The sequence below is a fragment of the Nymphalis io genome, chromosome 4, assembly GCF_905147045.1.
Source record: "Nymphalis io chromosome 4, ilAglIoxx1.1, whole genome shotgun sequence".
NCBI lineage: Eukaryota > Metazoa > Arthropoda > Insecta > Lepidoptera > Nymphalidae > Nymphalis > Nymphalis io.
In genome coordinates this window covers 7643103-7670737 of record NC_065891.1, presented here as the reverse complement: position 1 = coordinate 7670737, position 27635 = coordinate 7643103, and the positions used below count along the sequence as shown (strand labels likewise).

At 32.7% G+C, this 27635-nt stretch overlaps 1 protein-coding gene across 1 annotated transcript; it reads left to right on the top strand.

Annotated features, from left to right (window-relative positions):
• Nucleotides 1-19281: 19281 nt before the first annotated feature.
• On the top strand, nucleotides 19282-27443 carry LOC126768175 (DNA repair protein complementing XP-C cells homolog). The gene is made up of 10 exons (XM_050486116.1): nucleotides 19282-19778; nucleotides 20225-20340; nucleotides 20667-20937; nucleotides 21589-23187; nucleotides 23267-23541; nucleotides 24411-24652; nucleotides 25514-25739; nucleotides 25820-25988; nucleotides 26209-26363; nucleotides 26483-27443. The coding sequence occupies exons 1-10, from the start codon at nucleotides 19400-19402 to the stop codon at nucleotides 26669-26671; spliced, it is 3621 nt and encodes a 1206-aa protein (XP_050342073.1). The 5' UTR covers nucleotides 19282-19399; the 3' UTR covers nucleotides 26672-27443.
• Nucleotides 27444-27635: the final 192 nt, after the last annotated feature.

The following is a 27635-nucleotide window of genomic DNA, read 5'->3' as shown; positions in this document are numbered from 1 at the left end:
GCTCACGGCGGAATGAGCCGAACGCGAGCGACAGCCGAAAGAAGGCCGACACAATGTGGTTCGGGCGCAGTGCTAAGGGCGGGCGCCAGAATACGGGGTGGAATGGAACAACACTCTAATATAATGATGGGGTCGGAACACTTTAATGCTTTAATTTGAAAAGTACACCAACAACAGCTTTAAAGTCTTTAGGAAACAGTCTGCAGGTGTGTGCTCTTTAATTCATTGATAAACGGTTTGCCTTTTAAGAACCCTTTAATCATATAAATCTAGTTTACTTATAGAAATGTAAAGGCAGGTGTTATTCCATATGAACATTCTACAAATCGCTAAGATTATAATATTCCATCGCTAGTGAATACCAGCCTAAATTCAATTCCACCCCATTCTCCATACCCTTTTCCGTAGAAAACCAATCTTCTTTACATTCCCTCGTCGACAAATTTATGCTCGTCCATACGTCCCCACGATAGGTAGCCACGATAGGTTTGCGAGTAGTAGAGTCGATAGCTGGCGGGCAGTGTACATTATTAAGCAACCGGTGGTCAACGGTAGCCGCAAAGAAACGGCAAGTGTATGTCCAGTGTCCGAGCAACGTCTCTGAGAATTTAATTTCCCCGGGCGGGCCGCCCTTGCCGCCATTGTCCGCTCAGTATTTCATTACGGCTCGAGCTTTTCTATTAATAAATCACTCTTCGCCTGCGCCGTTTAATTACGTCCCGGATCCGGCCAACGTCTGATTACACTTTCATCGAACATCTAATTGGGAGTGCAGTCAAGTCGGGAAGGGAACGTGTGTATTCTTTATTAGAGATATTACTACCAGCCTATATTACCTCGATATGAAGCATTATTCTTCTTCTTTCTCTTCTCTATCTTTCTGAATTAAGTTGCTTCCAAACTAAGATTGATTAAAATAACTAAATGAAATATTAGTATGAGATAATATATTACACTAAAATCATACAATAATGAAAATTATTTTTTTAGTTTTTTAAAGCTATCTATAAATTAAATTGAAAGTATTTTATTACAGTTACTTAAATATAACATTTTACAACAAATTATGTATTATACTAACTATATGAACTTTGTATTCTACATCGATCTTTAATAATAAAATAATTAAACATTATATACTTTTATCGACTACCAAATCCAGTAACTGGTCACCTAATCGTTTTTCCATTTCAAGTAACACGAGATAATTAGTGTCTCGAAAGCAATGGCGAATACGTGGCAGCGAAAGGCCGCGGTTCGACATTGTGGCTCAAGACCTTTTTTAATTTCCTGGAGCGGACGAAGGCTCGGCGCGGCGCAGCGGCCGCGCGGCACCGGCCCACCGGCCCGCCCGCCCGTTTAACTTATTGCCACGGTTAACGAGAATACGCCGCTGTGTGCCGGCGAAATTGAAGGATTTACTTCGCGTCCCTCCTTTATTAAACGTATTGCACACTCGCCTGTTCAATGTGTGCGTGCCACACTACACGCAGTATGCCGAAATTACATTTCGCATGAGTCGTAATAACAAGGGCGGGCGTAAATCACAACCATTATTAGTTTCTCTTGTAACTCGTGCTATTTGTCATTTATATTGATGCATGGTAATGATATCACAGTAGACAATAATAAATACCAGAATTTAATATTTTTTGCCATAAATATTTTTAATTTAAAAATGACACCTTTACTAAATATATATCGAAACCAGCGTCAAACTAGAATATGTCCTACGATAGCTTTACTCATTGACCTTTAATAAGCATAAATTGTACTAAAGCACTACATTCAAGACAAAGGCAAACCTACGGTCAATAGGTTCGAGCACAAGATGTAATATGAACGGACTTCCCGTAAGCTAAGCGTATCGCTTAAAGTTTCGCAATATTCGCACTCCGGGTCCGTCCTTTATTAAAAACTATTCTCACATTTTTAATTAAAACTTGTGTATCCCACTAAAACTTTATTTAAGCAATAAAGGCGGCGCAATTAGCGGCGCTGTCCCCGCCGGCGACTTTACCTACTTTTTCTCTGCTTTAATGAGTGTTTTTTAATAAAGCCGGAGACTGCTGCAAGTTTATTAATTTAGTTTAACTCGTGTCACGGCACCGGTTCAACACTTCTGCCTTAGCTCGCACGCTGTTAACGTACCTTTTAATTTGCATACACTATTATTAGTGACAATAACTAACATGTGGAAACCAATTAATAGACCTGTATATCGACATAATATTGCTGCTTAGTTTAAACTAATAGTAAATATTGTAGTTTTCTTTAAATATAAAGTATAGGTTACACTATACACAAAATTGCATCATCGGCATCTCAATCTCATGTTCGCAATTAAAACAGAACCAGTTTATTTAAATGACTTGAAAATGTAAATAGCATTACATAAATTGAAATGGCATTATTATATTCTCGGTTTATAAATGTTATTTACATTAAACATTAGTATGTTTTATAGAATATTATTTAAATATAAAATATGGTACCGTATTTTGACGAGCAATCAAAAAATAATGTATTTTTGAGCATACACCAACATTCCAAAGTAAGTATCGTTGTCGAGCAGAACTAAAAGCTTGAATGACGTGCGCTGCAGTCCCCGCGCCGCCCGCTAAGTGTTCCGGCCATAATTACATTCCCGTGTCTAACAAATGGAGAATCGCTGTTGATTTGTGTTTAGAGTCCGTGATCCACACCCGCCCGACCGCGTCGCCAAACCTACCCAGTTTCATTAATCGATATTGCTGCAAAGCTTATAAAGTTGTTTTGTGTTTTACTACAACATAAAATCGGAAATACAAATTTGAGTGCTCTTGAGTTTTACTCAAGAATTACTGGTGTGTACAACCATTAAAAACTGTATTAATAATGTTTTCAATTAAAATTAGTACATAGGCGTCAATAGAACGTGCGGGTGTTTTGTCTAGGCTGATCCTTAATATCTCACATATTAAACTAAGTGTAAAGCGAAACACTCGGCTAGACGGCCTAAAGGCTTAGCAGATTTGATCAGCACATGGATTTTCCATTACTGGTTCTTTATGCAGCTACACATTGGACCTGTAGTGATCATTCGCAATAAAATTGAAAAAGCACTTTCCAACGATTTTTAACGAGTTCCATTTTTAGTAATAGTAGATTAGGTATAGGAAAAGAACTTTAAGCGAATACAAGTAGATGCGGAGTCCGATAATTTTGTTCGTTGGCTATTAGTTGTTCGTTGCTAGTTGTTGCAATGGTTCACATGGAGCGTGCAGTCGTTAGACCGGTCGTATATCCCAGGATAACCGCGAATATTGGCCGCACTAACAATGTGCGTCTTTATAAGTTTTTAACGAGCTCGGACGGTATAAATTATGTGCGGTGCGGGCATTGGGTCTCGTTATCTCGCTAACGGCGCAATAGCGGAAGCTTAATGTAGCAAGAGGTTTATTGTAGCCACTTACGAGGCGCGGTGCAACTCCTTTGACACAGTAGCGTTGATGATAACATTTTACCAATGTTATTGCTTTAAGATATAGCAAAATTTATTTTTAAAATGATTATAAAAACACTTCAAATATTTTGCAACATCGAAGTGACTGAAATTTTAAGTGCAAAAACTCCGTAACGTCTTTTAGAATTTCCAAAACATAACTTATCTCTTCTTCAAAATATATACTAATAACATTTTTGTGTTTATCTAAGTAAAGCAATTTAGCAATAAAATCATTGCGTTTATATCCTTTTAAAAGCTTTAAACACGAGAGCCATTTTATCTTTTTTATGAAATACCTGTTACGGTACATTTTTTGGTTTCTTCACAAAATTGTATGTTAAAAGAGTTTACAATAAAATTAAAACTATTAGTTTATTTTATGGGGGTCAAATCTCTTGAATTTAAATTAAAAATAATATCTAATTACTTAACATCTTTAATTAAGAGGAAACTGTGCATGTAACCAAAGCAACATTCCGCTTGAACTGTAATACCGAAACCATTAAGGGCGGTTGAAAGTTAATAAGTAATAGGTACTGTAATTGCCTGCCAGAGTCGAATTCAACATCTCTTATTAAACTGCCGAACAAAATGACAAGTTACATTAATATCGGAACGCATTTGCCTAGAAATGATTTATATAAGTTTTTACATATTTTTTATTAATTTAATTTATCAAACGGCATATATACATTTATTAAAACTTAACAATTGCAGAAGAAAATAATAATAGACACTGTTTGAGTAGCATATAAAAATATCTAGGTAAGTTTCAAAACTTTATAGTAGAATAATATGTTACAGAAATGTGCTAGTATATTTGTGTTTAGGTTAAGGAGTAAATTTATAGAAGATTATAATTGCAATCTTGCGAAGTACATTATTACCGTGTCTACATACGGCCCTGGCCGGCCTCCAACAGGGGCGTCACGATTAAATGAAGGTTACCTACCCTGCAATTAGTGCCCCGCAATATTAATAAAGAAATCCTTTAATTCTTATTTTAATAAGGAAATTCTTTACGTGTTTGCTCAAACGAGAAATCATTAACGAAACTCATAATACTTTAATTGGCGAGCGATATATCACTTTTATTTTTGGCAAGGTCATGCTTACATTAAAAATTATAAATATTTTTTTTGTAAAATAACCGAGTCGGTTTTTTGCATTAATCTTTAATAAAGTTATTTACCAACTCTTTTTTTCTTGTTTCATCACATGGTTAGAGATATTAATTAACATTACAAGTTTTTTTATTGCGTTCCTAAATAAATAGTAGTTAATTTAGTCTTAACATAAGTACCGTCCGCTTCACTTTCACCGATTCTGTGAGTAATTATGTGTGCTAAGAAATATGTATCAAGAACTGACAACATATTGGAATAATCCTTCCCAGCTGTGTTATATTACATATTAAAAAACATGATCCAGTTAAATATCATCCCAACGTATCTTAAGTAATCATTTATTTTTATCTTTCTTTTTATTTTTATCTTTCTTCTTCTGTTATCGTGTAGTTGTATGAAAATCATTTTTTTTTTAAATAATAATATTAATATATCCCGAGACATTTTTTCACACACGACCATCTGATCCCAAATTAAGCTTGTACAAAGCTTGTGCTATGGAAACCAGACAACTGATATACTACATATACTACTTTTCTTTTGTAAATACATACTTATATAGATAATTACACCCAGTTTCGGGACAAGCAGACATGTTCATGCACAGAAAGGTCTGTCCTGGGTGGGAATCGAACCCATAAACTTCGGCGTGAAAGGCAAGTATCTACCAACCACGCCAACCGGCTCAATTTAATTACATAATAGTCAATCTGATAACTAAATCAAATACAATTTCTCTCATACAGCACACAATGATTAAGATATATTTTAAATAAAAAAATTATAACAAAAACAATGTAGTTTTTAAGATAACACATTGTTTACTGAATACATAATTAATTCTTCACAACCACATTGTCAAATATCAAAACTGTTTTGTCAGTTTCCAAAAAGAAAACTTGTTTGTTTATCAAGACAACTTTTAAAACGAACCGGATGGATATGGAATGAAATGGAAGAAATCTGTCCATTTCCGCTTCTAGAAGAATGTGAAGACACACCTATATCCTATTTTAGTAGCGAAGTAACAAATCAATATTTGGAGTGAGTGCTTTTTCGTGCAATGGAGAAGCTTTTATCTGGACAAGGGCCGCGGCGCAAACACTCAAAGACAGAGACATTCACTTTAACATAACGCGATTTAAACCCCTACGTGCCGCCACAGCTTTTTGCTCTTTACTGATTAAAGAATGTGCCTTTTCTATATGTATTACATTTTATTTTCTAAAAGCTTTTATGTTTCTTGATTTCTAATGGGATAGTTTTTATGTTTGTTATTTTAATAACAATATACACGAAAATAACATTATAGATATTTTTATAGCTCTAAGCTGATTAAGTATTTTTATGGCCTTCAAAAGTCAAAGATCAGAACATCATATGATCAGAAATACGAGTAAGCAACCGTTGATTTATTTACAAATTAAATTATCAATGTATTATGATCAAACTCCTAATGATATATTTCACCTAAAAATATTCATAAATCTTAAGTGATTTTAAGAGTTCAATTACAATGAAATCGTAGTCGACCTCGTAAAAAAAACAATGAAAACTTTTGTTTCGCGACTTATTTTTTTATAAATAAATAAAAAAGTCGTCCAAAAAAGGAGAAGGAGCTTCACCACACTGGTGTCATAATTGAGCAATTTCAAAATAAACTGTACCCTTCTGTAAAAAATATTTTATTTGTAATGTTGTTTTTTATTACAAACTTTACCATAATATATTAAGAAATATAGTTTATTATAGAGAAAAATAAGAAGGAATGCGGAATCCCAGGTATTTTCTCTTAGATATCGAAACAAAACGGACTTTGTGACGTAATTGTTTCCGTTGTGCGACTATATTTAAAAGCAAAATTAAAGAAAAGTATGAAACTAATGAGCCTTTTTTAAATTTAACTAAACTAGTAATCCGTATTATCACTTGATAAATCAAAGAAAATAGTAGCCGTAGCTTCAAGGATTTACACAAAATAATAGTTTTTTATTCAGTTTTGTGACTCTGTCGCTTTTAACTTAGTTATTTTTTAATTTTACTGAGTAAATATAATATTTCACTGGATACATAATAACGGCCGCACGGATTTAAAAAAAAAACTCGTGGATTTCATAGATTTAACTTCATAATTTTGAAGGGACACAATGACAAAATGGAAGTCTTAAAGGAAAGGTTGTGTTCGCATGATTTCAAAATTGCCTAAATGTGTACCTATTATGACATACATTTTGCTTTCCGACCTATAAACAAAACGTTAAATTTATGGCATATAATGCCTGTTGACCATTTTTTTTAACTTTTATTTTCTTTTCCAAGTTTTTGTCCAACTGTGTTTTTAGTTTCCTGTGCAATAATAATTGGCATAACATTTATATCCATAAGCTCAACATGATCTTCGGAATTGTTTAAGTTCTTTCAATATTTAAATGTTTCAGAGATTCCAAATATGAATTATTAAATATCTCTGCTAATCCTGGCAAAACAGTGTCCAGCGAGTCTTCTTCTAAGGAGTCTGATTCCTATGTTATTAATGATTTCATTATCAACTAAAACCTGGTTTTCGGGTTGTACTGGTACATGTTCTGCCGAGTTGCACTCGTTGGATTCTGACATCACCTCTATTTGTAGTGGATACTACCGAGTGGATTTGCGGCTTGAAGCAGGTAAAGCGTCCTCGAAAAGTTCGATCTAAGTTTCTCTTGCATTGGGCAGCATATTCATACGGGCGTTCATTTTTTTAATTTCTCTTTGTATCTTCTCGTGTTCTTCGCGCCAGTAAGCGGCATTGCAATACCTAAAAGGGTTACATATTACTAAAGGTTTTATCGGTTTTCTTCTCCTTTTCGCATTTAGACACCATGAAGTCGTATCCTATCTAGTCTTTATTTCAGAATTGTAGCCGTAGCCTGATAAATTCGGAAAGCATCGGGCTTACAAGATTTACATATTTTTTTTGCTTGGAACTGAGAAACATCAATACTACTATTAATATTTCACAACAAAAAACACATAATTTTAATGATAATGATTGAGAAATTAAAAAGTTTGATCATAGTTTCTGATACACATATTGTCTATATTGATAACATTTTGTAACAGTATACATTTATTTGGTCAGTCAGGTGCAATATGAACTAACCTTTATGCATTCCGACCTGTTGTAACCTGCTGTTCCGTTAAATGTGACCGTAGAATAAGTCACAAAGCTGAGGTCACATAATGCTATCTTTTCGTAGTTTTAAATTGTGTAACAATTACCTATTCTACTATAAATAGATAATAAATATTTTGCAACAATAACAATTATAAAATAAAAGTGATTTATAATAGTAAAACTTGGTCACATACCTGTGGAACGAAATTGAAATACAGAATATTTCAACACTGCGTCCGCGCTGGACAAAAGTTAATTTGAAAATGAATATTTTAAAATTTTTGTAAAATTTATATTTGGTAAAGTAACAACCAATCGAGAATTTATATATAATTTTAAAAATATCTTTTTTTTCACTTAAATCAAATATTCTGCTAGACGTCATTCATCATGAAAAAATAAATAAACAAAGTTAAGGGACACGGCGGAAACCTACGGTTTTTTATAATTGTTCAAATTTTAATTATATCGACCAAGGATAACATTATCAGATACTTCTGGTAACAGCTGTAATTTTACAATTGCTATTCACTTCGAAGTTTATTGATAAGACTGAAACCGACACTATTGCAATAATTTTAATGTAAATATAAATATTTTTTTTCATTTATATTAAGAAAAAGATGAGCAAATAGGGTATCTAATGAAAAACGGTTTCTTACGCCCACAGACACCATCCGTGTAATAATTTCTTTAAGCCGCTTTTTACACCGTCAATGTGCTTAATCCATGACTGCAGTTATAACACTCATGTCTTTAATTACACTGGCAGCCAACATTCGAACTTTGCTGTTGTGGGTGAACCACAGGACAAGTTATTATTAAAATAAACTTAACTCAAGAATACTTTATTAAAAATATATTATCATACGTAATATATTGCTGCTAGTCTATAAGGCCGCAGATCCCAAGGGCCTGGTTTCAAATCTCAGAATTAAGAGAGTGCACCTATGTTTGTGCACATTCTTGTAAACTATAATATGTCCCGCGCAGTTAATCTAACTTAAGAATGGCCGCCGTTTGCCGAAAGCACTCAGGAGGACATCATCATCATTATAATATAATAATTGAATAACTAATTACTAACATTACCTATCGCGTAATGCCCTATTTTAGTGTAGTAACTAATATAAAAAAGGTACAAATATATATACTATTATTGATTTTAGCGTGACACTTTATTTAATGAATATCATATATAACGCTGATAATTTATTTTGGAGTATCAAATAATGGCAGAAATTGGTCTGACACTTTCTTTAAAATAAATTTTTTGAAAATAATTTATTAATGCAAGGTGCATTAATAAATATATATGTTACCAATAGAAAGGTTTCAAATTTTCAAGTACCATAGATACTTTATGATACTATATTTATTATATTGTATTTTTATGTATTATGTGTTGTAGAATGAATAGAATTGATTCTTGCAAACATAATCTTATTAATAATTTATTTCATTTCTTACAACTCAATTTTATAAAAAAATATTTATACTTTAAAATTATGTTGCTTCACATATGTCATGCAATTATAAAGTACAATTTGAAATGTATTATTGATTCAGAAAAAACAAATGTAATCTTAGGAACCAGTTTCCAGTTTCCAATAATAAAATGTAAATGAAAGTCCAATCATTTTATTCCTATATATATATATATATTTTTTTTTTTTTTTTTTATAGAAAAGGAAGGCGGACGAGCATATGGGCCACCTGATGGTAAGTGGTCACCAACGCTCTTAGACATTGGCATTGTAAGAAATGTCAACCATCGCTTACATATCCAATGCGCCACCAACCTTGGGAACTAAGATTTTATGTCCCTAGTGCCTGTAATTACACTGGCTCACTCACCCTTCAAACCGGAACACAACAATATCAAGTATTGCTGTTTTGCGGTAGAATATCTGATGAGTGGGTGGTACCTACCCAGACGAGCTTGCACAAAGCCCTACCACCACCAGTATATATACGCAAATTTCAGCCTATTATTTAACTTTGTGTCCGACATAATAAATTCTAATACGAATTATCGCCATCAATTAAAATAACTATCTTATATTCAAGCACCGAAAAAAAAACCATTTAATTAAGTCAGTCAATGAGGTTTAAACGTTACGGACTTAGTGGAACTAAACCACAAGCGTTAATTATTATCTGCGAGAGTGCTCTTTGTTTAGTTGCCAACTCTAAATTAGTTTTCGAAATGGATCATTCGCACCCCGTGCACCCCACCCCCACCCGGCCCCATTCCCGGTAATTGGAACGTTTCAAGATGACACCACTTCGCCTCTAATCAGTTAACAAGATACCCACAACATACTATTGTCATGCCGACGTAATAGAATATTTATGTTACGTCAACATATTCAAAAAGAGTCTTTATACCGCTATTCATGTACAAGCAACTCTATCAATGAATTGTTTCAAACTGGTAGGACGTTGTACAAATATTATAAAATTATTGCATAATTAATTACGACACTAAATCAGTAAAAATTTGATTTAAACATACATCATACATCCATTTTCAATAAGACTACACTATTCATTACTTTATGATTGAATAAACTAAAAAAATAAAATAAATAATTTATTTATGACATATTTTTTATTTCTCGCTATTTAATATAAAAAAATAATAGAAAAAACGCATCGAAATCATAAAAAAGTGACATTCTAAGCTTTCCACGTTGTAAGTAGGCAGATAGGCAAATATGCCACCTGATGGTAAGTGGTCCCACTACCCATAGACGTTGTCGCTGTGAGAACCATTAACCATTCCTTAAATTGCTAAGGCACCACCAACATTGGTAACTAAGATGTTATATCACATCTAGCCTGCAGTTACGCTGGGACACAATAATACTAACTATTACAGTTTTGTGGCCGAATAAGCTGGCTTGTACAAAACCAACATGGGTTTGTATCCCATATAAAATTTTAAAATTTTAAGACCGCAAAGTTACTGTAGGCTGAAATATTTTTTTATATTTTTATAATAAATACTTTATAATCTAATAACACTAGCAGTAACTAATGAAACTTTACCCGCGGAAAGTTTTAAAATAGTATACATATTGGTGCGTTTTCAGTACAACTACTAAGTTAGCCGGTGATTGCTTTATATTAAATTAATCTCGTAAAATGACGCCTGTGAAGTTAATAAATCTGAATAAAGTATATTTTTTATATATGTCTATAAAAGCTTACCACATTTTTTTGTTTAAAAGAATACTACTTTAAACATGTTGATTAGATGAAGTTAAGAACGCACGGTTGATTCAAAATTCAAATTTTACGAAATCATTCTCGAATCTCTCAGATCGCCTCTACATTACAATATGAAAATCTCTTCCATAATTCCTGTACATTTATGTCTTAGAAGCTGCAAGGACTTTCTGTGCTTTACTTTGAAAGTGAGTCAGGATATTGTCTTTTTACATGATATTAATATACTAAGGTGCTCCGCGCGGGTTTAGTAACAGCCTGTAAATGTCCCACTGCTTGATGATGATGAGAAGGTTTTGGAGCTTATTCCACCACGCTGCTCCAATGCGGGTTGGTGGAATACACGTTCGATGAAATTAGACACATGCAGGTTTCCTCACGATGTTTTCCTTTACCGAAAAGCACGAGATGAATTATAACAGAAATTAAGCACATGAAAATTCAGAGGTGCTTGCCCGTGTTTGAACCCACGTTCATCGGTTAAGATTCACGCGTTCTTACCACTGGGCCATCTCGACTTTATATAATAGATCTTTGACTTTATATAATAGATAATATGTAGATGTAGAATATATTATATTTTGCAAATCTGCTTAAAACTGCTTGATCGATAAGGTATATATTTAGTCAAAATATTACGATATTGGAACTACATTAAGCAGCTTTACTATTTTATAATTATAAAGGCTAATTAAAATACACGAATAACAGCAGTATCTTGGCAGTATTAACGAATCGTAAGTACTGCTTGATGTTAGCTAGCTTTATCATTCTATTATATTATTTTTATGTTTTTAAAACAGAATTTCTCTCACTCTAGTACATTGCATAAAGCTACCGGGATGTACGGGTCTTTTTTTTCTTTTTTGGCACTCAGGAGTAGGTATGGGCACTTATCTTAACAGTTCGTTCATTAAGTCGTCGACGATTAAGACTCATTAAATTTCATTATAGCATTGGTCCCGCGGCGGCCGGCCGTCGTCGCTTAGACGGATAATCTCCAGCTGTCAGGCGCTAATGCGTTTTAGAGTACGTAATTTGAACCGGCGAGATCGGCGGTAATTAACGCCCGTAATTAAGCTAAGTGATTATTATTTAGTAGATGCAAGAAAACCTAGATATGTAATTACTTACCGATGAGTCTTATGACTGTAGATATAACGATTTGAATTAAATTAACCTGTCATTGGTACTTTATTATAATTACAGTAGTACCCACACGATGCACATGCTTATACACACATATGTGTTACTTATAAGAATACAATTTAACATACGATTTCCGAACCATAAACGTCTTTGAGTATTATCCTGTCAAGAGAAACTGCGTATTCTATGGAGAAATAAGATTAAAAAACATTTTAGCTGTTTCGAAATTACAAATTTCTTTAAAGAAACGAAGCTGATTTGATGCCAAAATTGATATTACAAATGCAAAATGAAATCCTCAGTGAGATAATAAGTAAGTGCTATGTGTTTCAGATTTCAAATACAACGTAATTTAAGTTAACATACACCCGGGAGCCGAGTGAAAGCTTTACGTCACTTCAATTTTGTGTTAGAAGTAAGTGTGCGCCTCAAGTAACCCGAAGGAAGGGTAATGTATTCCCAGATATACATAAGTGAAAACATTTTAAGAAGCTCCACGGACCCACTGCATCACCCCCGGGGTTAGGGCCTAAAAGCACTATCTCGAAGCCAAAGCCTTACAACTCTTCTCGAATTCAACTTACTTTGCTCTGCGCAGAGATACCCATATGGAACCGTGTACTACTAAAGATAATCTTGACACTTAGTTTTATCAAAGCATATAACTTGAAATATGTATTTATATTTTTGTACCTAAGTATTATATCATTTTATTTATAGCTTTGCTTACAAAGTATAGAACGATTTAGATATTTAAAGTTTTATTTATAATTTTGTCAGGTATTTTATAATGGTCAAATGTGCATCTTAAAACTAAAATTTAATAGACGAACGAATTAATTATTAAATGTTAAAAATAAAAAATAATCACTACTCAGATATCAATATTCAGCCAGATATACATTGTGTTACATCCAAGGTATACTGTTAGAGTAATGAGATTAAAATAATTATTAAGATGTCTTAAAAGTGGTCAGTCGCAGTACCTATATGAATTCATGTAACGAATTCAAGTTTAGCATCGCAAAACGTGAAAAAACCGCATCGCACTGGGTCACGATAGAGACACGCTTCAAAAAACAACAAGTTCTCTGTGCTTAAATTATAGCGGCCGTAATAAGTAACAATTATAAATTTATAATGAGGTACCTATTAATTTAATTTTCAAGCACACCACATTTTCTTTCCATTCAAATATAAGTATTTCGGTTCGTGTATAATATATCAATAATAAATTTTTGGTTTTAGTTCCATTTTGCGAACTCACCGTCAGCTTACCAGATATGGTGGCGGCGCTGTGGCGGAAGCGAATCTCGATGTTTTGTAATGGAGCTTTTTAAAATGGAAGTCGAACTTTTGTCAGACACTTTTAGCCGCGCCGGAGATACATTTAAGCTTTTTAACTTTTCCACTCCGGTAATGTATCCCACTCTTTCCTAACGTCGTAGAGGTGTCGTATAAGTTTATTTTTTATTTGAACAGAGGAAGTATCAACTTTTTATTTGTTTAACCTAACACGTCCCCAGTAAATCACAATAATCATAAAATATAACTATTTTATTCGACTTGTGACTAGATTTTTTTTAATAATTTACCATTAGTTTTAACATTTCGCATATCGTCCATTAAGTAAATGCACTCAAGCTGCCACTCGATACTAAATTAATATTGCATTTCTAACACTATCTAATTTCTAACACTCCCTTTCAGCAACCGCCACTACTTTCTATATACCATACATTTCTTGTTGAAATCTAATTTAATTAATAGCAAAAATAAATATTGAATATATGTATATTATTCTATAAAAACTAATTACTTAATCTCTCTTCTAAATAAAAAAATTTATTAAAACTCATATTTAGTTTCAATAAATACGATAAATCGTTTTTTCCATAGAGTATGATAAAAAAGATTTCTAAATATTAACGAAAATTATTTAAAAAAATAACAATAGTGTAGCAATTGGAGACTTTCTAAAATATAAACTACATCAATCTCACAAAATCAATAAGTGCTTGTAGGTAATGTAAGCGCTTAACGAGCCGCGAGCAGAACTCCTGAGCGGATCAGTAAATGGAGTGCTTCATGCATAATGTAGCACCGACAGAGTGTTGTTTTGAAAAGCATTCTGAATTCGTTATTTTCATCATGCCAGGTGATGCCTGCACACCTCATGAAACATTAAACGATATATCAATGCGATAACAAATTTGGCACGCATCAAATTATTCTACTTCAATACTGCTGTTGATCCGGGCGCTGATCATCGACTAACTGTAAAGCGAGAATTCTATACCCTAACATAACTTTATTAAATGATAACAGGAGATAACCGGCACCTCAGAATTAATTAATCCACTCAGAGATTGCATCTAAAAGCCCCACCACCCGCGCCTCATCCCCGGCCGGGTCGATCCGTTTCCAGCCACTTAAACTTCACGCGCCGCGCTCTAGCTTCCGTTTTAATTACAAAATTAATTCAAAATGTAATTAAAGTTAACAATAAGGCAGCAAACAATTGAAGTTATTTACGTTAGTTTATGCTTTATGGCGAGCACTGTCTTCTTGGAATGGCGTCTTAGAATAGCTAAAACTAACATACAATTAATTCCATAATATAGCATTTTACAATTTACTATTCAAAGTTAAAATGTGAATTTAATAATAAGTAAACCTTATTCCACAGTATCAGTTACATAATATTTAAATATTTGATTAACTTAATTTTTGTAATTAAATCATTTCTAATATATTTGTTTTGAGTATTAACTTGAATAAGATTTTAAAAGATCACCTAGGTAATGGAAAGGGTGTCAATAGACATTTCTGCAGGTTGCGACTCATCCACTTAACATCGCTATACAAGCAATAAAGCTCTGTTGAAAAGCACTTAACGGGATTGATTCAGACCATTTACCATTCTTTAAACAAACACAAAAACCTTTCCATTATCGTAAATTATAAAACCTTTTAGCAAAACGAAGTTAAAAATATTAGATGTAGATTACGAATTTAATTGATTAATTTTAAAATGTAATCATAATATTTTAATTTCAACTTGTATATATGTTACGGTAAAAGTAAATAATGTGGTAAGTATTAATAATAACCTGTCATTATTAATAATTACCTTATCGTTTGATAAATGTGATAAAAACTTTAAAATCCATCACTTTTATCGGTTCTGATTAATAATTCACTACAGTCTGCGGTAATAGTAAAAATAAACAAGAAACAAACTTCTTTGTTTGAAGTTTAAATGGTTGTTCAAAATAATATACCTTAAATGAAACTTAAAATTAAAATGTTAAATATATTATTAACTAAATTAATGCTAAAAAATAATTAGTTGATGATTATGATTAAACCTTTTTCTGACCCGACCTAGAGTTAGAAACCAGGACCTCGTGATCTAAGTAATTAAAACATTAATAATTTTAGCAAGAAAAGCTTTCGTGGCTTTTAAAATTACAAAGAAAAATTGCACTCGCCGATATTTTTATGCCAAAATTTATTACATTTACCAAAAGTAAGGTATAATTATTAAAAACCTTAATAATAAGCAATTATTTCTTTATAATGTAAATTTCGTAATTATTAATAATTTTCAATTAATCACATTTACCGTCAATCAATCAACAGCCAATCGTTGTCCACTGCTGAACATAGGCCTCTCCCAGGGTGCGCCAAAGCTCCCTGTCCTCCGCCTTCCGCATCCAGTTGCTGCCCGCCACCTTCTTAAGGTCGTCGGTCCACCTGGCTGGAGGGCGCCCTACGCTGCGCTTGCCGATTCGCGGTCTCCACTCTAGGATTCGTCTGCTCCAACGGCCATCGGTCCTACGACATACGTGACCAGCCCACTGCCACTTCAGCCTGCTAATTTTGCAAGCTATGTCGGTGACTCCGGTTCTTTTCCGGATAATCTCATTTCTGATCTTATCCTTCAAAGATACTCCGAGCATAGCTCGCTCCATAGCACGCTGAGCGACTTTGAATTTGTGGACTAGTCCCGCAGTTAGTGTCCACGTTTCGGCACCGTATGTCATGGCAGGTAAGACGCATTGGTTTTCGTCTTCAAACATTGCGGTATAGACGACTTGAGGACTTGACGAACGTTGCCTAATGCTGCCCATCCCAAGCGAATTCTTCGATCGGCTTCCTTCTCGAAGTTGTTCCTACCGACTTGTATTATCTGTCCTAGGTAGGTATATTCACTAACAACTTCGGTTTCCCCTCGACGTATATCGGTCCCGGCACGACATGCCTATTAAACATGACCTTGGTCTTGTCCAAGTTTATACCGAGACCGACACACCGGGAAGACTCGCCTAGGCTACGCAGTATTTCGGTGAGTTGTTCCAGCGACTCTGCTATGATGACGATATCGTCGGCAAATCGAAGGTGTGAGATGTACTCGCCGTTTACATTGACTCCATACCTAGTCTAATCCAGCGTCTTGAAAACGTCTTCCAACGCGTTGATGAACAGTTTCGAGGATATTACATCCCCCTGTCTCACCCCTCTGCGCAGTTGGATCGCCTTCGTCTTACAGTCCTGGATGTGGACAGTCATTGTAGCGGCGTTGTACAGACATCTCAGTACCTCGATATATCTCCAATCGATATGACATCTCTGCAATTAGTCGAGCACTGCCCAGGTTTCGATGGAGTCGAAGGCTTTCTCGTCGTCCACAAATGCCATACACAGCGGCTGATTGTACTCTACGGTCTTCTGCACAATCTGCCGAACAGTATGGATGTGGTCCACGGTTCTGTAGCCTGATCGAAAGCCGGCTTGCTTTGGGGGCTGGAACTCGTCAAGTCGTCTGGCGAGACGGTTCGTGACGACTCTTCAGAACAGCTTATACACGTGACTCAGGAGGGAGATTGGTCTGTAGTTTTTCAAGAGGGTTTTATCACCTTTCTTGAAAAACAGTACCACCTCACTCCCGCTCCACGTTTCCGGGGTCTTGCCATGTTGGATGACGGAATACACTCGGATATTTATGTACGTTACATTTACCGTAACGTACATAAATATCCGAGTGGTTATGTATATAAACGAGGGTTGATATACATCAGGTGATCTTGTCTAAATATAAAATTTAAAACATAATATAATTTTAACAATTATATTATTGTTGATACTTATATTAAAATTACTATACTAGTAGTATAGTGTTAACAATAAACAATAGCCGAACAAACGCCGAACTGTTTTTACTCTTTAATTTCAGTAAACAGATATTGAAACTATATTATATATTACGTATAGACATATAGAAAACTGTGAGTAGATGAAAATGCAGTTGAATGATACTTAACTGAACACTGACAGTTAGAATCCTAAATACTTAATTTTGTGGATAAAGCAAAATTATATCGCAAGACCTACATATTTTAGGAATAATTTTTCTAATGTAATCTACTCAATTTTTACATTTTTAAATTAAATCAGTTTCAATAGGTTTTAAAATGACTTAATAAAATTCATACATTAAAATGTAAATATTTAAGTCTCATACATTTCAAAAATAATAACTGATATATTACAAGTCTTCAAAAAACATAATACAGTTATCGTAATTATCTCCAATTTTTCTATTTTTATACATAATAATGTCACTATTCCGCTTTTTGAACCTACATATACTTTATAACTGATTTACCCGATTATTAGTTGGCTTTAATTATCTTTCTCTTCACAAATCCAATAATTAATCATGATATGCTTCAACCGACTTACATTTATTATTTGTTAAAAGAATCTAGCATGAATCTCAACGTCCAAGAAACACAACTATATTCAATTTCATTATAAAACTACCCAGGAGACAACTAAATTTTGAAAAGCCCTAGAAAATATGTTGCCACGTGCAAGGACGGAGTTTAGCTTTGGAAAACAACAAAAGCTCTAAAAAATAGCAACACCTCAATTCTCTTGTTAGAAAATGTTAACCTTATGCATTATCTCGAAATACTTATAATAGAAAGAATGTGAAGAACTTATTTAAGCGGAAAGCGCAATTTTGGTGGTGATAAAACTGATGTAGACATAATACTCAGACAGGACTTGTAGACTTGAGCCTACCAGTAACACTCAAGTCGCAACAAAAAATGATGATTAGACCCGAACAAAGCCTCAGTAAGCTTCTGATCTCATAATTTAAACAATCTAATTTAAATCTGCGTCCAACCCTTGGGTGGAAAAACGAATTTTGTGGAATTTTTAATTAGTAAAACTCCTGCAATTGTCGTCCGCAGCTCTCGTGGCTTAGCAGAGATTTTTTAGAGGGGTGAAAGGTAATAAAGTCCCTCCGCACTCTATGGCAGCGCTAGGTCATCCTGGCTGCTCCAAGGGAGCACAGAGCCGGCTGAGATAGAACATGCGAAGAACAAGGCTCCAGGCTCACGCCCTATCCTTCCTACCCTAGCTTCTGACGGCGTATTGTCGGAAGTCCGGGTTAATGTATACATGCGACCGAATTTTTCCCGGTCCCGCTCTGCCGTCTCCGTCGATTACAATCATGGTGGTCTCACAGAACTAGACAACTACCCTCCACGTTTATTCTTTGAGAGATGCTCGTGGACCAGGATATGGCTCTTCGCGATCAATACGGAGCACACATCCAGCGTATGCAAGGCGGTGACTTGACCAATCATTATCTGCACAAATCGGCTGGTAACTCGTCACTTTCGCTATCCAAGCATCGAAGTGCGCTGGGTTGAAATAAATAATAAATAAATAAGAGTTTCTAATATTGCAAGAATGGTGCTACTGTAGCTAAAGGGTATAATCTAAAATTAACATTTAAATGCTTTCATTATTACTATATTTATTAATTAAAATTGATAAATTAAATTACCAGAATAATTTAAAAGAGACTTTTAAGGACGAATGTCTAACTCTCTATTTCTCGCTTTCTAATACCTTTTGTTTTTTTACTGAGTATTAGCGCGTTTTTCAGGTTTCACTTCCTGCCTGCATTTAAATTTCATTCATTTTATGGGACACTTTTTATACTCAAAAATGCTTCTCCTCACCTCTACAGTATCGTCCATCAATAATAGACTGTAATTCTTGCGACTGTCAATGTCAGATCTTAATATTGTTCCCTAGCAGGCTTTTTTGTTGTTATTTGATTTTGAAGGTCATAAACTTGTCTAAACACGCATTTAAATAATTTCTAAATATTTTCGATATTGTAATATATCGTGAATTTTAAATTGTTTTAATGGCATAATGCCGACGACTAGGAAAAAGACTATAAAAACAGTTTACAAAGATGAAGAAAGTGAAAATGAAGGAGGTGATTTTAGTGATTCCGGTTCGGAAGCTGTTATAACTGAACATAGCAGTTCTGATGATGAAGAAGAAGAATATCGTCATTCTTCAGATGATGACTTTCAATCCAAAAAATCAAAACCAAAACCTCGATCAACGTTTAAAAAGTCCAACACTGTTAAGAAAACAAACTTCGCAAAATCTTTTATCCACAAAATAGATAAACAAAAACAACTAGATTCCGAAGAAAATGTTGATGTGTCATCAGCGATTTTTTCAGTCAAAGATCTAACTGATACCGATAAACTTTTGCCTATTTTGAATCTTTCAGAAAGTGGTCAGTATTTATTTTGTTGTGGACAAATTGAATACTTCTTATTTTCAAGTACCATGTGGGTTACAGTAATCATAATTTCCAGTGCAATATTCTTTATTAATAAAACATAAAATACAAATTAATAAAACATAAATAACATAAATATTTATGTGATGTATAATATTAGCAATAAATGTTTAATTTACAAATTTTTGTAAGTGACTTAATAAGTAATGAGTTACTTACTGTTTATTGATAGAAACTATGTTCAAAGCCTGAACTTGTAGCAATAACTTTTATAATAATTATTATAAATCATAATAATTTCTCTAAAACTATCATTTTTATTATGAATTGGACCTACATATTAAAAAAAATAATTTAAACAAGTAACATTCAGAAATCATAATACATGCGAACACAAATCAAGCAACTTAATATCAATTATAATGTTTGTTCATATTCAGATAGCAGTGATGACGAATCTCCAACAGTCTCAAAAATAAATTATCAACCAAGTTCCACCTCCATTAAAACAAATGAGTCCGATAATGATGCAGATGACAAAATAGAATATAAGGATGTAAGTTTTTCAATTTGTTAGAGATATTTTCATCATGACATATGCAATGTAAAGAAATTATGTTGACTCCATTTTGTATGATTTTTTTCTTTTTTATTATAAAATAATTGAGTTGCCTGTAATTTTTTTAATTACCTTTTAATTTATTATTGCACTGATACAAAAAAAAATTGTGTCACTAATATTAAAAAATAATAAAAAAAAAACATATTAATGTTATTTACAAAAAGCTTTGTATAAATTGTATTGTATTAAAAGATAATATTATTTATGTCAGTGATTTATAATTAATTTTTTAAAATAACATATTTTATATTATTTTCTAGGTATGGTCAAACAATATACAAAATGATAGTGCAGAGATTGCTAAGAAAACTTTCCTAGAACTTGAACAACATAAATTGAAAATTGAACAAACTAAAATATCAGTCCAAAATTATTCAGCTAAAAATGATAAAATCAATGAATCTGATGTAAAAGATTTGCTAGCTCTTGGTGAAGAAGAAACAGCATTAGAAATTTCTTCCAAGAAAAAGAAGAAAAAAAAGCTTAGACTAGATAGTGATTCTGAAATTGAAGACTGGGAGGAAGTTAAGGGTAAGAGTTCCCAAATATTTATTTATGACTATTATTGTATGATTACTTTTGTGTACCATAATGTAAAAGAATTGTAGAAGAAATAAACTACGACACAATAAACTCATCCTTTTTAAGGTTCTTTAAAATACACTAATATAAATAATATTAAATTATCAAAAAATTGAATAAGGAAAAATATTTTTATTTAGTTTTAACATTTATAAAAAAAAAAAAATTATAATATACTAGCAATAATTTTTAATTTTGGATATAATTTTTAATTTTAAAAGATTTTGGTTATGTTGTGTGCTTGTTGGTAAAGAAAAACATTGTGAAGGATACAGGTATCGGAGGAAATTCGACCACATGTTGACCCTACACATATTTACAGCAGTATTGCGGTATAAGCTCCAAAACTAGTAGCACACAAGAGGAGAGAAGATATTAGCACAGAAATGAGACTTATTTATACTAGCTGTTTGTACACAATGAAACTGTTCTTGATATCATTGTGAGTCAGAAAGACTGACACTCGTACATGTGGTATCTAGCTTACTCCTAATTTGTGATTATTGTCTAAATAATGATTTTCTTATGTCCATTACTAGATGGCTCTACAATATAAGTATTATAGGAATTAATAAGTTATTTTTCTGTTTAAACTTTTAGAAGCCAATGAAATACCACAACAAGGCTTACAACTTATAGTGGATATTCCAAATGATATTTGTAGAAGAACAAAAAAACTTGATGTTGAAATGATGATGAAAAGAAAAATTAACAGAGTTAAGAAAGAATATCAAGTTTATATGCATAAAGTCCATGTTTTATGTTGGTTAGGACATGGTAACTATGTTAGTCAAGTCTTAAATGATCCAACGATTCTGGCAGCTGCATTATCTGTAGTTCCATCAAAGGACTCTTACCCTGGAGACAGAGTTGACATAAAATACTTAGAACAAATTACAACATGGTTCAATGATAAAATGACGTTAAACCAAGACAAAAGTGAAAACAAGTTTAAACCTAAGTCGCCGCCATTAAAGAGTCTCTTGCTACAACAAATAAAGAGTAAAGTTTTTACTACTAAAAAATATATGGTTTTTGTTTTCGTTTCTATGTTAAGAAGCCTTGGATTGCAATGTCGAGTTATGTTTAACTTTGTTACCCTACCCATAAAACCACCAACTTCCGAACTTTGTTCATTATCAACAAAAGAAAAGGAAGGAGATAATAAAAAAAATAAACAAGCAAAGATTAAAGAGAAACAAAAAGATTCAGATAAATCGAAAAAGATATTGAATGATAAAAAGGATGAAATACCACAACTTGATGGGAACTATGATTCCTCCAGTGAAGTCAAAAATATAATGCAGGTAGATGGTGGTGATGATGAACATTCTGTAAAAACAAGACGACAAAAGAGTTTGGCAACAAAAAAATGTAGCAACACAAATATAGATGAAGACAATATTTCACCTCCAAAAAGAACACGAAAAAATATCGCTAAACACGCAGAAAATCTGAATAATACTAATTCTTCTATTAAAAAACAAAAAGAAAATAATTTAAAAAACCTTTCAGATAAAATATCTACAACAAGTAAAGCCATTAATGATAAAAATGAAACTTCTCGAAAGTCATTAAGCTTAAATCGTTTACAGTCTCAAAAAGCTGCAGAACTTAATAATGAAGAACAAAAAAACGTCTCCATAAGTTCCCGAAGAACAAGAAACAATAAAAGCGCAACTAATATAATTTCTACGACACTAAATGTACAACAATCAATGGATAAAACTAATAAGCCAATATCAAAAAACAACTCCAAAAAAGGTCCAAAAATTGTAGTTACAAATGAGAATAATGATAATGTTTCAAGTGAATATTTTGGTGTCGTGTCAAAAAAAGAAACAACTCAAATTGGTAGGAAACGTTCAAGAACTTCAGAACCTAAAACATCTAAAGATGACAATGATCAGCAAAAAATTAAAAAAACTCGAACAAGAAGTGCTCATACTACTGAAAACAAAAGTAAATATTTCAATAGTGACTCAAAAAAACAATTTCAAGTATGTACAGGATCTGTAATGAAGTCCCAGATTATTAAACAAACAGACAGTGCTTCAGAAGATGATAAACGAGTCAGCCATAAAGACATTGCAAAGAAAAAAGTAAAACCTAAAAATGATGTATCAAAAGACCTCATTAATATTATCAAGGAAAGAGTTAAAGAAGCAAAAACTGAAGCAAAGAAAGGTATCGTTAAAAGTAAGTACAAAACATCTGTTTGTCTAAATATTTCAACACAATGAATTAAAAATTTTTTTTTTTTTAAATTAAATTTCAGCAAAGGTCAAACAAGAATCCGACGAAGACAGTGATTATTTAGCTATAGAGTCCGCAAAAAGTAAAGCAGGAAGCGACGACGACTTTAAACCGGCTAAAACCACTTCAAAACCTAAAATCAATGTGAAAAAGGTTGATCGTCGTGTCATATCTACAGATGATGAATTACCATTAAATAAAATTGATGTATGGTGTGAAATATATGTAGAGGAATTGGAAGAGTGGGTGCCAGTTGATGTTATTAAAGGCAAAGTACATTGTGTTAATGAACTATATGTAAGTATTGAATTATTGTTGTTTTTAATTACTATTATTTTTTATTATTGTTACACAGATTCGAGATTTGGGTATTGTTGTTGATGCAAAGATGACTTTTATTCCACACATAGACAATGTTGTGAGCAAATAATTAAAGACATTATAACGGTTTATAATCAGATCTATTAAGGCTTTTAAAAAATCCAGTATATTATTGATATTATTTAATTCATTATTAAAAAGCAAGTTAGATTACTGTACAGTAGTCTGGAATCTATGTTATAAAACACATAAAGATTAGAACAAATACAAAAAAAAAAAATTATAAAGACTGTATGATTCTTAAACTAAGCAACTACGATGGCGTAACAACGCCATTATAAAACATTAAAACTAACTCATCGCAGAGATATTGCAGAACTTTGTTTTTTACCTAAAATTCTTTTATGAGATATTAGATTGTCCGAAAGTTTTACAAAAATTAAACATAGTGACTACTAAGCTTAATTGAAGAATAATTAATGCACAAACTTCTTAATGTATGTTCTCAAGTTACAGATACCAATTATTTTTGGTTTAATAAATTTATTTAATGTAATTTTATTTTTATTTTTTTTAGCTTTTAATGTATAAAAACCAATTTACATTATAATGCACTAGTTTATATTTATATCAAAATTTAGTTATTTATTTTGTTATTTAAGTTAAAGATGTTTTTGTTTTTTTTTTTTTGTTTTCTTTTTTGTCAGTTACAATATTTTAACACATGCAATAACAAATGTTTTTCTGAATATATAATGTAGGCTTCCTATTCGATAAAATAAATCAAATTACTTATATTATATTAACATTGTATTGGTTTGTTATTTTGTTGTTTTTTTTTATAGAATCGAGCAACCCATCCTGTAAGATATGTTGTTGGTTGGGACAACAATAATTATTTAAAAGATTTGACTCGAAGGTATGTACCACATTGGAATACCATAACCCGTAAACAGCGCGTTGAAACAGCTTGGTGGGAAGAGTCTATTAAGCCTTGGATTGGACCAAAAACTGCTAGAGACAAAGAGGAAGATGAAAGGTTGAACAGAATGCTACTAGAAGCACCTTTACCTAAAAGTATTTCAGAGTAAGTGATGTTGAAAACTATGTAATTGAATATTTGTTGATGTAATTTTATATAGGTTTACTTTCTCATTTTATATATGTTTGTTATGGATATGAAAATAATAATAAAATGCATTACTCTTTGGTGATACAATTACAAGGTGAAACAGCTAAGTCAAACTATCTCATACTTATACAGACGACTGTCCTGTCTTTTAATTATCATGGTGAACAATTTAACTAAAATGTTATTTAAAAAATTAGTGTTGCGGCGCCATCTATTGGCGAGTGTCAGCAAAGTGCAGTTACAAATATATGCCAATGTTCATGGTGATCGTCTAATTATTATCAAAGACTATTACTAGTCTTCTAGTTGTCAAACAGATATACAAATTCTCATTTTGATAGAGGATCAACAATAAATATTACCTGTTATTTAGTGATTGTGACTGTTATTAGATGAAGGATCTTGAATGGGTTATGGGCCTATATCATGTTAAATCAATTTAATTCTCGATTACCTAATAATGGCCGAGATGTCCCAGTGGTAAGAACGCGTAAATCTTAACCGGTTATCGTGGGTTCAAACCCGGGCAAGCACCACTGAATTTTCATGTACTTAATTTGTGATTATAATTCATCTCGTGCTTGACGGTGAAGGAAAACATCGTGAGGAAACCTGCATGTGTCTATTTTCACTGAAATTCTGCCACATGTGTATTCCACTAACCCGCATTGGAGCAGCGTGGTGGAATAAGCTCCAAAACCTTCTCCTCAAAAAGGGAGAGGCCTTAGCCCAGCTGTGGGACATTCACAGGCTGTTACTGTTACCTAATACCTGGCAATAATGTATACTTTTATATCATGTTTTTTTTCTAAACAGATACAAAAATCATCCATTATACGCATTAAAGCGACATTTGCTTAAATTTGAAGCGATTTACCCTCCTGATGCAGCTGTCCTAGGTTTTGTGAGAAGCGAGCCTGTGTATGCGCGCGATTGCGTATACGTCTGCAAGTCACGTGAGATTTGGCTTAAAGACGCAAAGGTTGTGAAACTCGGCGAAGAGCCATACAAAGTTGTCAAAGCGCGCCCAAAATGGGACAAAGTAATAATTATTATGAAGTCAATTTTTAATCATTTTTGTTTGTGGTTTCTATAATATTATATTTATTTTTTGTTTTACAGCTTTCGAACAAGATGATAACAGGCAAAGCTCTCGAAATATTTGGACCTTGGCAAGTAAAAGATTATGAACCACCAACAGCTGAAAATGGTATTGTACCTCGAAATCCATACGGAAATGTTGAATTGTTCAAAGAATGTATGTTACCAAAAGGAACAGTTCTTATAAAGTGTAAGCATAATTTGAAGTTATTTATTATTATATATTTATATAAGGATTTGTTCTTAAAAACAGATGGGCCACCAGATTGTATATAACCCATACTCATTAATTACACTGGCTCACTCACCTTTCCAACCAATCAGACTGATGTATGTATAAAGATACTCTTTTTTAAAATAATAAACAAAAGTAGTACCAAAGTAATATAAACTTCTCAATTTATTTTTAGTACATGGCTTAAATAGAATAGCGAAGAAATTAAACATAGATTGCGCTCCAGCCATGACGGGATTTGATTACAATGGTGGTTATTGCCATCCTGTATTTGATGGTTTTGTTGTTTGCAAAGAATTTGAAGATATTATTACAGAAGCATGGCTTAAGGTAATTTAATTATTTGAAATTGAAATGAACTTTTAAGTAATTTGATATTCATTTAGTTATCTTAGTCATAATAATTATATTTTTATTAGAATAATTTAAGGATAGCTTATGATATTTAGGACCAAGAAGAACAAGAACGAAAAGAAGAAGAAAAAATTGATGCACGAGTCTATGGTAATTGGAGAAAACTTATAAGAGGTCTACTCATAAAAGAAAGGCTGAAAGCTAAATATGGTTTCGAAGAGCCAAGTACATCTAAAGAAAAAATTAAAGCAAAGGGTCCAAGGCTCGTTGTAAAGAAAAAATAATTAAAATTGAGTAGATACTAGGTTAAATAGTTTATAAATAGTAATGCCATTATGATCGAATCCACCTATTTTCTATGAAACAAACAATCAAACAAGGGATTTTTTTTTAATTTTGTAGATCAATGAAGATCGAATAATTTTACTTTTAAATTGCATGTTGTTTCCTTTGAGACATAGTCTCGTTTTATATGTTAAGAAAAACCTAAAACATCTACCTCAATAATTGGTTACATATTTCCAAAAAATATGTTGGTATTAAAAAATATTGTAATGATCTAAATTCGAATATATTCGCTTAATCTAATTTATCAGTGTCGTTGCCTCTGCCTATTGTTGTTGCTATTGGCTAGCTAAGGTTGCAAAAGCAGGTGTTCGGAATAAAACCCCTGGTCGGGTCTATAAAAAGTTATTGGATTTTCGGTCTAGAAATTCTCAGTACTGGCCCGAAGTTTGGAATTTGGCAGTGTGTACGCTCGTGCTTTGGAAAGCTCTTAAAATGTTAAACCGGTGAGATTCTCTCCGGTTCTCCGGTACTATCAAATTATGAGAGTGAAGGAACATATAGTGCACCTACGTTTTATTCGACCCATTTCTGCACTATTATTAACACCTGCGTAGTTGGGAATGACCAAAAAAATTCAATCAGGACACCATCAACAATGGGTAATATACTTTTTCAATTAAAAATTATGTCAGTCTTTTATTTAATATTTTGCAATTGTTTTATTTTGGTGCGTTAATAATGTCAATTTAAATTGTTTCTAAAATAAACGTCGCATTTTTTTAATTATTGTTGTATTATTTCATTTAATCAGAGGCGGATTTATATACTTCACAAGAATAGACTTGAATTTTTGCTACCCCTTAAACTCGCACATACGAATATTCACTTTCCTCAACTAATAATGAAAAAAAGCTTTTTTAATTTTCAACAAACGTTGATAAAGACTTAATATTATTTGAT

Excerpts from the sequence above, each read along its gene's own strand:
- LOC126768175 (XM_050486116.1), top strand. The coding sequence starts at position 19,400 with ATGCCGACGACTAGGAAAAAGACTATAAAAACAGTTTACAAAGATGAA. Across the intron at positions 25,740-25,819 it reads CGCGCCCAAAATGGGACAAA|CTTTCGAACAAGATGATAAC; the intron begins GTAATAATTATT and ends TTTGTTTTACAG. Across the intron at positions 25,989-26,208 it reads AGGAACAGTTCTTATAAAGT|TACATGGCTTAAATAGAATA; the intron begins GTAAGCATAATT and ends ATTTATTTTTAG.